Source organism: Pelophylax lessonae (genome assembly GCF_965119305.1).
Source record: "Pelophylax lessonae genome assembly, chromosome: 1".
NCBI classification, from domain to species: Eukaryota; Metazoa; Chordata; class Amphibia; order Anura; family Ranidae; genus Pelophylax; species Pelophylax lessonae.
In genome coordinates, this window is record NC_138768.1 from 729,665,335 (window position 1) to 729,682,303 (window position 16,969).

The 16,969-nt window shown below is 42.9% G+C and overlaps 1 protein-coding gene across 6 annotated transcripts in view; it reads right to left on the minus strand.

The window, feature by feature from the left end:
- The window catches only part of MICU3 (mitochondrial calcium uptake family member 3), a 262,043-nt gene that overhangs the window by 94,206 nt on the left and 150,868 nt on the right, over positions 1-16,969 (minus strand). For all 6 annotated transcript variants that reach the window (XM_082243038.1, XM_082243041.1, XM_082243037.1 and 3 more), the window contains exons 5-6: positions 16,678-16,725; positions 4,774-4,856 (exon numbers count right to left, since the gene is read on the minus strand). In XM_082243038.1, the coding sequence (XP_082099164.1) occupies positions 4,774-4,856; positions 16,678-16,725 (131 nt within the window). The remainder of the gene's footprint in view (positions 1-4,773; positions 4,857-16,677; positions 16,726-16,969) is intronic.

The following is a 16,969-nucleotide window of genomic DNA, read 5'->3' on the forward strand; positions in this document are numbered from 1 at the left end:
TCAGCAACTTGGAAGATCAGAACACTAATCAAGTCTAAGGGTGCCTTCAGATTTTAGCAATGACCCTAGGCTAAAGCTTTTGTTACTTTATATCCTTGATATGTGCCTGCTGTACTACGCACTTGTATGAGAAAGTATCTTGCTTCCTTTGTGTGAAATCCCTGGTATTCCTGCCAGTCCCTCTGATTTACTATTAAAAACTGACCACACTAAGCACGAGAACACAAGGTGGCCACTTCGCTATGCTAGGAACTCAGTGTGCTCTCCTTCAATGATCAGACTTGGCCTGACACACCCCACTGCACAGCTATTCACTGGGAAGTGAATGCAGCTGAAAACAGAGGGAACAAGACCACATATAAAAAGGGGAAAACAGGCATTTATAATGTATTTCTATTTTAAACTGAATGGGTTGTTTTACACGATTATTGTTTACAATCACTTTAAATCTGGGATGAACATCTATTAACCTTCTTATATTATTTTATCAGACTTTTCTAACCCTCTTTCCTGTGACATCTACAGTAAATCATATTTGTAGCAGAAAAGCATTCACGTACAGTATACAATGATATGGCCCACGGAATAATATTTTTAGTGGCTGTAACACTTTTGAACAGCTGACTTCTATGTAGAAGTTATAAGCAACATGATGCTCATCTCAGAAGCCTCTAACGGAAGTAGCCTTCACCATTCTTCCAGATTGTGTACTAGCAAAGTGACTTAACACTTGCTTAAAGGGAAACTCCAGTCAAAAATGTAATTTTTCCTATTAATAGTATGTTAAATATCTTTATCTTTGATATTATTCATTTTCTGTCTAGCTGCTTGTGTAGCTTAGAAAGTCTTATCTAAGCTAGACAAACCGCTGCTTCCTGTTCTTCACCGACAACGATATCTCACTTTATCTGAATTTGCTAATCTGTCTTTCACTTCCTGAAAAGGTTGTCAGTCTTTCACTTCCTGAACATGCCTAGACCTGCCCAGCCCAGCTTCCAGCTACACTGACAGTCCCCCCCTCCCCCATGTCCAGCTTCCTTTTCCTATGAAGCCCAGCACAGCTGTACTGTATATGTGCCCCCCCCTCCCCGTATACTGTGTGAATTATTTTTTCAGTTTCTCATGAATTAGGATGTACAATGCATCCCTATTGAGAGAACACTGGGCAGGAACCTATGATCAGCTCCTCCCATTCTGTATACACCCACTAGCTACACAGGAACAGTGCCCTGCCCTGGAAGTGATGTCACTAGCTTTTAGTAACCACACCCACTTGCTGCTCTTGGTCTCAACAGGAAGAGGAATTGAAGTCATGCGACAGCACTAAAAACTGCAAAATAAAAAGGTAGAAAAACTGGGATTTTTTCACTTTGACACATAAGGCTGAACTTCGCTTACATTAATAATTGCAGGGGAGAATTTAAGGTATTAGGCTGTACTTCCGCTTTAAGAAAAAAAACGTTGAGCCTCACTGTCAGTGAAAAATTTTTCTTAGATTTGGATAGAATTTGCTGTATGTGACCCCACTGGGGATATTCCTCTAAACTTTCATCCAAACTGGTACAGCAAGTATGAGGAAATCCTTTCAACAGGGACAAAAAAAGTAAAAAAATACAATGGTACTAATTCATGTCCACTCTACCCAAAACAAAAAAAGTTTGAGTTTGTGTTTACAGCTAATTATTAGCTTGGGGTCAATGGATGAGCCCTAAAAGTGGAGCATTTAGTCCAACATACCCCTTAAATTATTAAAAAATTTTTGAGTAACAAGAAATTAAACAGTCCCATTACTATTTTTGGAATGAAAGCTGGATGTACCCTTTGAAGCTGGCAGAAGTACTTATAGAGACATGCATTCTTCTAGAATGTATCCATTTTACCGAGTTGTCCACCTACTCCTTAAAAAGACGTCATAGCATTATATTCCTTCAAACCCCTTTCAGTCAATTTTTAAAAGAAATTATTTCTCTGATCTCAAAAAGTCAAAGCATCCCATTTCTTTTGAACTTAAAAGAAAAGAAAGGCTTGCACTTTGATTATACAGACAATCTTGTGTGAAATGCATCTAAATCAAGAAATTACCTATCTGGAAAATGAGGAAGACAAAGAATGGACACTTTCCAAGTGCTGCAGGTAAACATTAATCTGCCTGGCCCCTTTGGAATAAACAGTAAAAGAGAATGAAGAATGTGTTTCCTTCTTCAACTCAGTGTCCTTTAATGTTCCTGCACTTACCTGTAATTACCTATTTTCACATCTGGATATTTTAATCTGCACGAGTTACTGACATAAAACATATTTTATTTTCGTTTGATATTAGAACATGACGGAAAAGGACCTGTGATGTGGTTAGTTTAAAAGCAAAAAAGGACTTTGATAATGTGTAAACTGTCGAAATGCTTGAACATCAATGAGGGCACAGGTGTATATTTTAAAGGTCCACTATACATTTAACCACTTCAATATCGGGCACTTTTACCCCCTTTTTGCCCAGGCCAATTTTCAGCTTTTAGTGCTCTCATACTTTGAATGACAAATGTGTGGTCATGCAACACTGTACCTATAAGAAATATTTATCATTTTTTTTTCCACACAAATAGATCTTTCTTTTGGTGGTATTTAATCATCATTGGGGTTTTTATTTTTTGTTAAACAAAAAAAAATTTAAAATTAAAAAAAAAAAAAACTTTTTTTTTCATTTTGTTTTCTTTTAATTATGATTTATTTATTTATTTATTGTTATTCTTTATTTGTTTTTACACATTATGATTGCTTATACAAATTAATTTCATTGGTATAAGCAACCATTTTTACTGAATAAAACAGATTCATTCAGTGTCTTTTGTTGTGATTAGCTGTAGTTGGTCAAAGCTAATCACATGGTACAGATGGGCTGTGACTGGCCCTGTCTGTACCATGTGATCACTGTGACCAACCACAGCTAGCAACACAATTGTATACAATGGATGGCATGAAAGGAAGCCATCTATAGTTTACAATTATGTGATCTGCTGTGATCAGATCAGGGGTCACAGTGATCACATGATATTGGCAGCAGGCAGGTATAGTGATCAGTCATCAGCTGTGACAGAAGGCGAGCAGTGCCTTCTGAGAGGATGTCATAGGACGTCCACTCAGAAGAAAGAAAAGCCCGCCCGGGCGTTATTTTGCAATAGGCTGGGCGGGAAGGTGTTAAACACATTTTCAGCCCTGAATGTATAATGGAGAATCTGGGATCATAAAGTAACTCTGTCGCTCTTTTAAAAAAGTGAAACTAAGCTATGCCTGCAAAGAAAAGGTTGAATAAAGGGCTGCCTGCTCCTCAAAACTCGGCTGTCTTCGAGAAATAATTTTGTTGAAGAAACTTTACCATCCTGAGAACTACAGGTATGTCAGATGCCTTTCCCACTCTGTACTCTGATCTCTTTCCCTGGCCTCAACCCGACTACAGGATTCAGGGACTAGCAAATGGCAGTGGTAGACATGATAGTGCAGTGGTGGACACCATCATCAGACACTCCTGGAAATGTCCAGTGCAGGTGTTTTTCAGCAAGTTTTGCTCTGAAAGACAGCGGAGTTTAACAGCGTGTGCAGAGGGAGGCACAAGTTTTGAGACTGGGTCACACCTTTGAATTTACATTTTCATACTTTTTTTTAGCAAGTTTTTTAGTGTGAATTTGACATGATTTAACATGTGTTTTTCATGCATCCATGCATTTTTTCATGTTGGCCAATAAGAAACTATTTACACTGTGACATCATTAGTTAATCAACTGTAGCAGGTTTATTAGTAGAAGATGGAGAAAAAGAAGCAACGATATTGGATCCACCCAGTCATAACCACTGTGACACACTGTGATGAGGCTTTAAAGTAGAAATATAGGCAAAACTTGTTTCTTCATTTTGGATAGAACAAGGGAGGGTTATAACACCATTTGTGTTTCATTGCTGAGTTCTCCCTTCACTTCCTGTCCCATAGCCAAACAGGAAGTGAGGGGAAATCCTTGCAAATTAAGGGAATTCCTTGGGGATCCCCAGTCCACCAGAACTAGCGTCCCCATTGAAAGTTTTAGCGACTATTACTTTTCTTGGGATAACCCAAAATTTGGGATTTTATTTTACTTTCCATTTCAATAATAATGGTAAACAGGACAAATAGAGGGTGAATCTCCTTAAGGGGGCACAGACAGCAATGAAAACTGACAGGTGTTCAAATCCCTCTCTCCTCTAGCCAAAACTAAAAATAATCACTCCCTTTCCTGCAGCCATCTTGATCTGAGGTATCCAGGGGTTTGCCTTTTACCATGAGCTGAAAATGGTTTACAATAGACTTCTTTATGGGCCTCCCAAATGCATGAAAATGGATTTCTGTGCAGCACAGCACAGCAGTGAACATGCGCTATCTATAACATTGCCTTTGATGACATTTTATTGTGTTCTGATGTGAGAAGATGTTGTAGGAGGTGTGGCTATCAGTATTGTTACGGCTGATTCACAAGTCTGTGCACCTGGCCACACCTATACCCGCTGCTTTCTGGATTGACAGCACTGCCTCTGGTACTGAAGCCCTCCCACTGTGAGCTGCAGTGTCTGAAAGGGGGAGCTATGACACACAAATGAAAGAATATTTGTGTCTCCCAGGGCATGTAGAGCGAGTTTACTTTATGATCCTTTGCATTACATAGTTTTGTTTAAACTGTCACATTAGGGTCTTTAGATAATCGTATTGCTGGCCACAAAGCTTGATGGAACAAAACTGTTTTAAACACTCACCACCAAAAATTCTTCTCTGTCCACCATCTGATTTCCATCTGTATCAAACATATTAAATGCAATCTTGAAACCCGCATGAGGTTCTGAAAATACCAAAGAAATGTGTGTTTAAAATTATTTATATTTGTAAAATTACATATTTACAGTATTTAAGTATTCAGCCCCGTTGAACTTTTCAACCTTTTGACCATTTCAGGCTTCAAACATAAAGATATAAAACTGTAATTTTTTTTGAAGAATCAACAAAAAGTGGGACACAATCATGAAGTGGAACGAAATTTTTTGGATATTTCAAACTTTGTTAACAAATAAAAAACTGAAAAATTGTGAAAAATTGGGCGTGCAAAATTATTCAGCCCCTTTACTTTCAGTGCTGCAAACTCTCTCTAGAAGTTCAGTGAGGATCTCTGAATGATCCAATGTTGACCTAAATGACTAATGATGATAAATAGAATCCACCTGTGTTTAATCAAGTCTCCGTATAAATGCACCTGCACTGTGATAGTCTCAGAGGTCCGTTTAAAGTGCAGAGAGCATCATGAAGAACAAGGAACACACCAGGCAGGTCCGAGATACTGTTGTGGAGAAGTTTAAAGCCAGATTTGGATACAAAAAGATTTCCCAAGCTTTAAACATCCCAAGGAGCACTGTGCAAGCGATAATATTGAAATGTAAGGAGTATTAGACCACTGCAAATCTACGAAGACCTGGCCGTCCCTCTAAACTTTCAGCTCATACAAGGAGAAGACTGATCAGAGATGCAGCCAAGAGGCCCATGATCACTCTGGATGAACTGCAGAGATCTACAGCTGAGGTGGGAGACTCTGTCCATAGGACAACAATCAGTCGTATACTGCACAAATCTGGCCTTTATGGAAGAGTGGCAAGAAGAAAGCCATTTCTTAAAGATATCCATAAAAAGTGTCGTTTAAAGTTTGCCACAAGCCACCTGGGAGATACACCAAACATGTGGAATAAGGTGCTCTGGTCAGATGAAACCAAAATCGAACTTTTTGGCAACAATGCAAAACGTTATGTTTGGTGTAAAAGCAACACAGCTCATCACCCTGAACACACCATCCCCACTGTCAAACATGGTGGTGGCAGCATCATGGTTTGGGCCTGCTTTTCTTCAGCAGGGACAGGGAAGATGGTTAAAATTGATGGAAAGGTGGATGGAGCCAAATACAGGACCATTTTGGAAGAAAACCTGATGGAGTCTGCAAAAGACCTGAGACTGGGATAGAGATTTGTCTTCCAACAAGACAATGATCCAAAACATAAAGCAAAATCGACAATGGAATGGTTCACAAATAAACATATCCAGGTGTTAGAATGGGCAAGTCAAAGTCCAGACATGAATCCAATCGAGAATCTGTGGAAAGAACTGAAAACTGCTGTTCACAAACGCTCTCCATCCAACCTCACTGAGCTCGAGCTGTTTTGCAAGGAGGAATGGGCAAAAATTTCAGTCTCTCGATGTGCAAAACTGATAGAGACATACCCCAAGCGACATACAGCTGTAATCGCAGCAAAAGGTGGCGCTACAAAGTATTAACTTAACCACTTTACCACCGGAGGATTTTGCTGTCTTACGTCTGGGCCACTTTTTGCGATTCGGCACTGTGCGAATTTAACTGACAATTGCGCGGTCATGCAACACCGTACCCAAACTAAATTTACGTCCTTTTTTTCCCCACAAACAGAGCTTTCTTTTGGTGGTATTTGATCATCTCCGCAATTTTTATTTTTTGCGATATTAATAAAAAAATGCGACAATTTTGAAAAAATAACAATATTTTTCTACTTTGACAGTTAAAAAATATCCCATATATTCAATTTGTGTCATATATTTAGGCCAAAATGTATTTAGCTACATGTCTTTGACAAAAAAATTCTCAATGAGCGTATTTTTAACCACTTTAAGACCAGAAGATTTTACCCCATTCCTGACCAGGCCATATTTTGCAATTCGGCACTGTGGTAATTTAACGGACAATTGCGCGGTCGTGAGACACTGTACCCAAGTTAAATTGACGGCCTTTTTTTCCCCACAAATAGAGCTTTCCTTTGGTGATATTTGATCACCTGTGCGATTTTAACTTTTTGCGCTATAAACAAAAAAAGAGCGTCAATTTTGAAAAAATAACAATATTTTTCCACATTTTTTTATATGAAATTCCCCCATAAAAATCAAAATTTTTTAACATTTTAGGCCAATTTGTTTTCTGCTACATATTTTTGGTAAAGAAAATCGCAATAAGCGTATTTTGATTGGTTTGCGCAAAAGTTATTGCGTTTACTAACTTAGGGAACTAAGGGAAAGATTTCTGTCATTTTTTTTTAACGAGTAATGGCGGCGATCTGCGATTTTTTTTTTTGCGGGACTGGAGAGGGAGGGGTTAATGTATGCCTGGTGCTTACTGACGTGTGTGGGGGGAGGTGACTGAGTGACACAGGGACAGATCGCAGGTTCAGCTATGCTGAACCCTGCAATCTGACCCTGCCTGTTACTTAGGAGCATAGGCGGCTCTTTAATTAGGCAAATTAGGCGGTTGCCTAAGGCCTCGCACCTACAGGGGCCTCGCGGCCAGTGGTGGAGCGACAACATTTAGAAGGGCGCAGTCAGGGAAATCTCCCAAGTAAAAGATTGTTTTAAATCCTCAGATATAAAAGTTGCAGCAGTGTGCTGCAGTCCCTTCACTGCGGCTGCCAGGTGTCTGTTGTCCGCTGACACTTACCCCGCCTTCTCTACCTGGGGATTGGCCGCCTGATCATGTAATCCTAAGATATGGAGGAATCGGTGAGCGTGTACCTGCATCAGTAGGAAGAGACTGCCCGTTTAGCTCACTCTGCTATCATTGGTTGTTGCTCTGGGAGGAGAGCTCTGCCCTGGCCCAGAAACATACAGGTAACCAGGCCCCGACTTGTCACTCTAAAGGCTGGTCATAGATTTGTGGTGTCTACTACGCAAAGGGGGCGAGTAGCCCCAGGGAAGTTGGAAGAGTCTTAGAATAGTTGGTGGAGGAGGAGAAGAAGAAGGCCCTGGGTGGCTGGGGGAGAAGAGGGTGGCTGGAAGAGAAGAAGAGGGTCCCTGGGTGGCTAGGGGAAAATGAGAGGGTCCCTGGGTGGCTAGGGGAAAAGGAGAGGGCCCCTGAGTGGCTAGGGGAAAAGGAGAGGGCCCCTGAGTGGCTAGGGGAAAAGGAGAGGGCCCCTGGGTGGCTAGGGGAAGAGGAGAGGGCCCCTGGGTGGCTAGGGGAAGAGGAGAGGGACCCTGGGTGGCTGAAGGAGAAGGAGAGGGCACCTGGTTAGCTAAGGGAGGAGAGGGCCCCTGGGTGGCTGAGGGGGAAGGAGAGGGCCCCTGGGTGGCTGAGGGAGAAGGAGAGGGCCCCTGGGTGGCTGGGGGAGGAGGAGAGGGCCCCTGGGTGGCTGGAGGAGAAGGAGATGGCCCCTGGGTGGCTGGGGGAGGAGATGGCCCCTGGGTGGCTGGGGGAGGAGAGGGCCCCTGGGTGGCTGGGGGAGAAGGAGAGGGCCCCTGGGTGGCTGGGTGAGAAGGAGAGGGCCCCTGGGTGGCTGGGGGAGGAGGAGAGGGCCACTGGGTGGCTGGGGGAGAAGGAGAAGGCCCCTGGGTGGCTGAGGGAGAAGGAGATGGCCCCTGGGTGGCTGGGGGAGAAGGAGAGGGCCGCTGGGTGGCTGGGGAAGAAAGAGAGGGCCCCTGGGTGGCTGGAGGAGAAGGAGAGGGCCCCTGGGTGGCTGGAGGAGAAGGAGGAGAGGGACCCTGGGTGGCTGGAAGAGGAGAGGGACCCTGGGTGGCTGGAGGAGAAGGAGGAGAGGGATCCTGGGTGGCTAAAGGAAAAGGAGAGGGCCTCTGGGTGGCTAGGGGAAAAGGAGAGGGCCCCTGGGTGGCTAGGGGAAAAGTAGAGGGTCCATTGGTGGCTAGGGGAAAATGAGAGGGCCCCTGGGTGGCTGAGGGAGAAAGAGAGGGCCCCTGGGTGGCTGGGGGAGAAGGAGAGGGCCCCTTGGTGGCTAGTGGGAAATGAAAGGGCCCCTGGGTGGCTGGGGGAGAAGGAGAGGGCCCCTGGGTGGCTAAGGAGGAAGGAGAGTGTCCCTGGGTGGCTGGGGTAGAAGGAGAGGGCCCCTGGGTGGCTGGAGGAAAAGAAGGAAAGGGACCCTGGGTGGCTGGAGCAGAAGGAGAGAGCCCCTGGGTGACTGGGGGAGAAGGAGAGGGCCCCTGGGTGGCTGGAGGAGAAGGAGAGGGACCCTGGGTGGCTGGGGGAGAAGGAGAGGGCCCCTGGGTGGCTGGAGGAGAAGGAGAGGGCCCCTGGGTGGCTGAAGGAGAAGAAGGAGAGGGCCCCTGAGTGGCTGGAGGAGGAGGAGAGGTCCCCCGTGACGCCAGAGTTGGTTGCGAGGGAAGAGAGTGGAGCTGAGCCAGTGCTGCATATCTGACATCAAAGCCAAACATGGTGGAGCTGGAGCCCTTTGCCCTACACAATGACAGCACCCGAGGTGGAAGATGAGGGGTAGCGGGGCTGTGACATTATATAGCATATGGACTCTGTACATTATTGGTAGTTTTGGTTGGAGTTGTCCTTTAGATGTTTAACTCTGTTGTTTTTCCCCCCAGCTGTGAAGGACTGAGGAATGATAGCCCACTATGCTGGGACTTATAGTGCCCTAGAATGTGGAGGACTGAGGAATCCTCAGTCCCTCACAGAGGGCACTACAAGTTCCAGATTAGCAGGCTGCCATGCCTTAGTCCTCACAGAGGGCACTACAAGTCTTAGCATAGCAGGCAGTAGTTCCTCAGTCCCCTACAGAGAGCAGTACAAGTCCAAGCATAGCAGGCTTCCATTCCTCAGAAGGAATGGCAATGCACTATACTGGAATTTACAGTGTCCTCTGTGGGGACTCAGGTATGGCAGCCTTCTGCAGTGGGACTTGTCATGCCCTAGACTGTGGCGGACTGAGAAAGGGAAGTGTAAGGGGGTCTCTGGAAACTCTGATGCAAGGGGGAGCTTTGGTGACCACAGAGTTCCCTTTCACACCAGAGTCCCCAGCTTTCCCCCTCAAATCAGGGTTCCCAGAATTCTCCTTACATCAGAGTCTCCAGCATTCCCCCTTAAATCTGGGTTCCCAGAACTCCCCTTACTTCAGAGTCCCCAACATTCCTCCTAAATCAGGGTTCCCAGAACTCCTCTTACATCAGAGCCTTTAGAGTTCCCTCTTACAGTGTGAGGGGGAAACTCTGGAGACTCTGATGTAAAGGGGGCTCTGTGAAATTTGATTTAAGAGGGGGACTCTAATGTAAAGAGGAATTCTGTGGACTCTGATGTAAGGAGGAGATGCTGGGGGGAATCTGATTTAAATGAGAACTCTTATGTAAGGGGGGACACTGAACTCTGATGTAAGGAGGGACTCAGGGAATCATGACCTATAGGGAAATGCTGGGGACTGTGATGTAAGAGCAGACATATATATATATATATATATATATATATATATATATATATATATATATATATATATATATACATCCATACCTGATGTTTACTGATCTTTGATTAAAGAAGAATTGGTTAGAGAAAATTCTAGAAACTGTGAATTCATAGTACAAAGGTTAAGGCTCTTAATATGTGCAATTTATACAGTTAATTTTCATCGCTTTAATTATATTATATTGAGTGGGGCCTCATGTCCAAGCTTTGCCTTAGGCCTCACAAAGCCTAGAGCCGCCTCTGCTAGGAGATCCGCCCGCTTTGTTTACACAAGCGGGCGGATTTCCACACTAGATCCCCGACGATCGGGGGAAGAGCGGCGGTGATCACCGCCGCTCCTCCCCTGGCCTGACTCCCTCTGTAACTGAATACAGGGGGAGCGAGCCTCCGGCAGCGCGCGCGCGCCGCCGAGAGAGGGGAATGTCTGGTGACATAGGTCTACGTCGCCAGACGATAACGAGCCACTGTGCCGCAGTAGCAGCACAGTGAGCAGACGTAAAGTGGTTAAGGGGGCTGAATAATTTTGCACGCCCAATTTTTCCGTTTTTTATTTGTTAAAAAAGTTTGAAATATCCAATAAATTTTGTTCCACTTAATGATTGTGTCCCACTTGTTGTTGATTCTTCACAAAAAAAATTACAGTTTTATATCTTTATGTTTGAAGCCTCAAATGTGGCAAAAGGTCGCAAAGTTCAAGGGGGCTGAATACTTTTGCAAGACACTGTATATAAAAGGAAACAGTTCAGCTTTACCTAATAACTTTTATTCAGGTATCCTGGTTATTAATATTTTTAAATTACCTTGGAATGATGGCACAATAGATAAGAAACTGTCTTAAGATAAGAAATTATCATATTAGTTGCTATGGGTTACTGCATTTTGTATTTTCATTTTTTCTTTTTAATACTCTTGATGATATTTACAGTATTTGAATATCTTTCATGACATTGCAGGTGCCATGACATAAGGTACCTTGAAAAATTTAAAATTCTTACTGGTGTATTGGTAATGTAGCTCCTTTGTAAAAATGTAAATTCACACTTTAGTATTGTATTGGTAATGCGACTGTCTTGTAAAAAATGTACAATGAATATATACAATGAATGAAGAAGCAAAATTCATACTGGTATATTGTAATCATGGCTCCTTTGTAAAAATGAAAATTTCAAATTTGTATACAGGTAATGTGGCTCCCTTTTCTAATATATGAGGCTGCAGGTGAAATATAGTACATGCAGTAATCAATTACAATAACTATTATGTAGTAGGCAATGGAGGGTTTGCAAATTATGGGCCTATGCTTGCATTGTATTAGAACATCTTATCATTTTCACAGTAAAGGCTATATCTGTGTACCTCTACCTTAGCTTCCACCGGGTATGACAAGACATTATTGCTAATTTACAACTGTTTATTAATACAATTTTCAACTAATTGACCTATGTTCAGTAACTTTTCACAGTTTATGCCATTTTTGAAACATATATTGCTAGCAGGGACATCGTATGTAAGTGAAGGTGAAGTTCTTCCAGAAATGTTATAACTCTTGGACACTGCTTTTAACATTGCAATAACTTTTCTATCCTGTATATGGCTTATAAATCAGGAGTTTCGAATTCAAGATTAGACATAAGAACTTCATAAACACTGCCCAAGACACTTGGAATCACTTTGCTGACGTATAGATGAGGATTACAAATTATTCCAAGTCTGAAAAAATGAAATCCAAAATTACATTTTAATTCTGTAAAATGAATTGTCAAAGTTGCAGTCCAGGTCCACTAATGGCACTTTTCCACTGCAAGTACCGGCTCGGCTCTACTCGGCCTTGCTTGGCCCGGTTTGCTTTTCCACTGCTGGTACCGCATGGTACGGTGTTGGAGCGGTTCGGTACATTACGGTATGGTTTGCTTTTCCACTAAAGTAGTACTAAAGTTAGGTGGGTGGGATAACAACGATTCTCTGACCAATCAGTGGCTAGTAGTGACTGCATGCAAAGGATTGTGGGATATGGTAACGGGTATGGTACCTCTTGGAACCACAATCGAGGTGGTACTGTTTTTGAGAGCCGAACCGTTTGGTTCCATGCAGTGGAAAAGCGCCATAACATTACAACAAACATTACATGAAAATTATTATTATTTTATTTTTATATCAGTATAATAATACACAGAAAAACAATTCTACAGCATATAGCAGAGAAGTTACTTAAATACTTAAATATGCTGGACAGTAGTTTTACAAGAATTTGTAAGAATCTGCATGCACACAAGCAGAGAAAAATAAAACACACTGCTTTTTAAGGCATTTTTCTTTTCTTTTTTTAGCTTTAGGTTGCGGGTTGCTCAGCTCCCCGCCTACTGAGGAAGCCCAATCATGGGGCACAACACGTCTAGGTAGGAGCTGAGCCTTTGGCATCACGTCGGGATTGTGCCCTACATGGTAGTGAGCTGGCTAGGGAGATTCTTTTAGCGCTATTGATTTTACTAACTTGTAAGAGGGTTTTATTGCAGGGTATTTTATTAAAGGAATCAGAGTACACTATGTCTATGCCCTTTGCCTTATATGCTATGTGAGCTGAAGTGGAGGAGTACCTTGTGCAACCTAAATAGCTACGTCCCTCCCTCACCATAGAAACGCACAAATAAAGATTCTTGCGGAACTTTAGGGAGGAGCTGAGCCAGTGACGTCACGCCAGGATTGCGCCCTACATAGTGGTCAGCCGGCCAGGGAAAAAAATATTTTAGCGCTATTGATTTTACTATCTTGTAAGTGTATTTTATTGCAGTGTATTTTAATAAAGGAATCAAACAGAGTAAACTATGTCTATGCCTTATATGATATGTGAGCTGAAGTGGAGAAGTACTTTGTGCAGTGGACTGGTCTATTTGGAAATGAAGGAGGAGATGAGATTTATCTGGGTTGGAGTGTGATGAGCATGCTGTTCATCACATTGAGGTGTGCAGGCACTCTGTCTGGTGAACGATATGCACTGCGCATGAAGAGTGAAGACACTGGGTGTTTTAATATTTCTTCATGATCATTTTTCATGTTATTATTTTTCACAGTATTTTTCCATTACTTGGAAATAATTGGACACATTTATTTATACTAATTTGTTGGACACATTTTATGGGACTCTAATTTGTTTATATGTGGATCTTGGTGTTGCGCTACACTGCATTCATTTCAGGTTAATATTTTGGTGGTGTCAAAACACTGTAAAGTATCTGGCTCTGCAACACACAATTGATCTGTATTTAACATTTAGCATTTTGCGCTGGTTGTATTCATTTTTATTTAGTATTTTACTATGCCCATGTGCTTGGAACCTAAGGCTCAACTACAGGCAGGATTCATAATTCCTTAGTAGCATATATTTTATACACTGTAGATAACTGCCTCATTTGTTTTTAGTTGTACTGCACATGAGCCATTTGTCAGTAAAGAATTAAACATGTTGTAATGAAATCCGTAAGTCTGAGTGAAAGTTTAAGGGCTTTCAAACAAAGTCAGCCAGGGCTCGACAAAGTTCCCGCCAGCTCATCCACCACTGCCAGTGGAACCAGACAAGAGCAACTCCTCGGGCAGCCATTCACTCAGCTCCTCATCTTCTTTTTTCACTTGCACGGGGAAGCGATAATTAAGCAGCCAGTCAGCTTCTCCCCTCTCCATTACCAGAGCTTCCAACCCCCTTTTGGCCCTCCCCTAATCAGGAGGGGAGCTGGGGACAGCGGCTTCTGCGATTGGCTGGCTGGGAAGATGACAAGGACGGCGCGCGGAGGAGCCGACAGTGAGCCTGGCTCTGCCAGATGACTGAGAGTGACCTGGCCGAGCCCTGCCGGGAGGGTAGCCCTATAATGGGGTCCAGGAGCTGGCAGAACTCTACTCTCCAGGTGAGAGGAGACACCCCAGGGCCCCACCCAGAGTAAAAGGAGGGGGGGACATTGTGTGAGAGGAATGTTAGGGGGAGGGGGGACACTGTGTGAGAGGAGTGTATCTATCCCAGCAATAGGTGTTCTCTGCCTGATGTGTCCTGCAACTGTAGGACAGGCAGCTTAGAGACATCCCCCCATTAGATCAGAGTCCCTTTATGTTAGCACCCCCCTTAGAGACCCCCCCCACCATTCGATCAGAGTCCCTTAGTTGGCACCCCCATTAGCAATCCCCCCATTAGATCAGAGTCCCTTTATACTAGCACCCTCCTTAGAGGACCACCCCCGTTAGATCAGCACCCCCCTTAGTAACCCCCCCCCTTTAGATTAGTCCCTTCATATAAGCACCCCCCTTAGAGTCATATCAGAGTTATATCAGAGTCCCCTTTTATCAGTGACCCCCTTTAGAGATCAATGGTTGGCCATCTCTGTTGCCAAAAACAAAGCCCAGCCAGTCAAAAAAAAAAAAACTGGCTCCTAACTTTTTTTAGCTGGCTCCTAGATTCAAATCAAATTATGAACATATTTACAGAATTTCTGGTCAAACAAAAATCTAAATATGTATGGCTAGCTTTAGCCCTTAGGACAATTTCATGATGGGCACTTTTACCGGGAGTCAGAGATAGAGCTATGTAATTACCAAAGCTCATTCTACCTGCTGATCACTGTGTTCTAGTTCTGACTCAGCAGGAGGAAGTGGGACCACTACAGAGAGTCTGCTGCTTCCACACAGGAAGCAGAACTCCTTTGCAGCCTTCTCCCGGAGGGATAACTTTGTGTTACCGTTTGACCTGAATTACACACAAAAATAAGGCATTAAAAAGAGTTAATTTTTTATTTCATTTTAAAGGAAAATACATTTGGGCTGTAAATTTCTGCGGCCGGGGGGGGGGGGGGGGGTGGCTGCAGTTCACCTGTCCTCCCTGTGGATCATGCGGGAGTAACCTGTGCACCTTAAAGCAAGGGCTTGTCAAGCTGCTGTAGAATCATGTACAATCTGCCAGCTTGTCTCAATTGAGCTTCGGTGTTTCAGTGGAGAGGAGAGGGAGAGCAACAAGAGGCAGGATGCTGGTGATGACTTACTTGCATCTCATAGAAATAAGAGTATCATCAAAAAGTTTATTTATTTCAGTAATTCAATTCAAAAAGTGAAACTCATATTTTATATAGATGCGTTGCAGAGTGATATATTTCAAGCATTTCTTTCTTTTTTATTTTGATGATTATGGCTTACAGATAGTGGAAACCCAACATTCAGTATCTCATCTCGGTAAGCCAAATGTTGGCTTACTGAAAAGTATGTCCATGTATAGTATAGTATAGTATGCACTCAATGCTTGGTCAGGCTCTTTTTGCATGTATTACTGCATCAGTGAGGAGTGGCATAGAGGAGATCAGCCTATGGCTCTGCTGAGGTGCTATGGAAGCCCAGGTTTCTATGATAGCGGCTTTTAGCTCATCTGCATTGTTGGGTCTGGTGTCTCTCATCTTCCTCTTGACAATATCCCACAGATTCTCTATGGGGTTTAGGTCAGGAAAGTTTGCTGGCCAATCAAGCACAGTGATACCATGATTATTAAACCAGGTATTGGTAATTTTGGTAGTGTGGACAGGTGCCAAGTCCTGCTGGAAAATAAAATCAGCGACTCCATAAAGCTGGTCAGCAGAGGGAAGCATGAAGTGCTTTAAAATTTCCTGGTAGAGGACTGTGCTGACTCGGGACTTGATAAAACACAGTGGACCAACATCAGCAGATGACATGGCCCCCCAAATCATCACTGGCTGTAGAAACTTCACACTGGACCTCATGCAACTTGGATTCTGTGCCTCTCCACTCTTCCTCCAGACTCTGGGACCTTGATTTCCAAATGAAATGCTAACTTTTCCACAGTCAGTGATGATTTGGGGGCCATGGCATCTGCTGGTGTTGGTCCACTGTGTTTTATCAAGTCCAAAGTCAGCACAGCCTTCTATCAGGAAATTCTAGAGCATTTCATGCTTCCCTCTGCTGACCAGCTTTATAACAACTATATACTGTAAAATATATGAGTTTCACTTTTTGAATTAAATTACTGAAATAAATAACTATTTGATAATATTCTAATTTTGGAGATGCACCTGTATAAGGGGGAAACAATTGTATTCAGAATGATTCTCCTAACCTATCTGATAGACTTTTATCTTTTGACAGCAACTGGCCAGCACAAGAGAGCCATCCAGATGATGACTAATGTGGCCAAACAATTTGGTTACTGCCATCTCATTAATGGGTACCCTAAGTGTAGTACATTAATATTATGTATTCATGTAACCTTTATAAAAGCATTTAAGAGGTGGAATCCAGCTAACCAGTCAACATTTTCTGCAGTGCAGTACACATTTAGGACATGCATGGACTATGGCAAGAATAGCGTACACAAATGTTTGAAACAAAGCTAAATAAATCCATGTAGATTTTCTGACGACACACTTACTTGTTAGTATGCAGAGGAGAAAGAGATACTCGGTGTAGGATAGCATTCCTATAAAGGAAAATAAGAAGATTCTTATCATTGCAATGTTCTTATGAAGTAAGAAATATATTCATAGACTGTAAAAACATAAGCAGTCACCTGACACCCTGTAACTCAGTAGTCTTATCAAGCTTGAGTAGGCTGAATTAAATAAATAAGGCTGAAACAGAAAAGGCAGTAGAAAATTGTTCATACTCACCTGTTCAGCTGCCTGTTCCAGGAATCTTTGCTTAGTTTGAGAGTTATGGCTCAA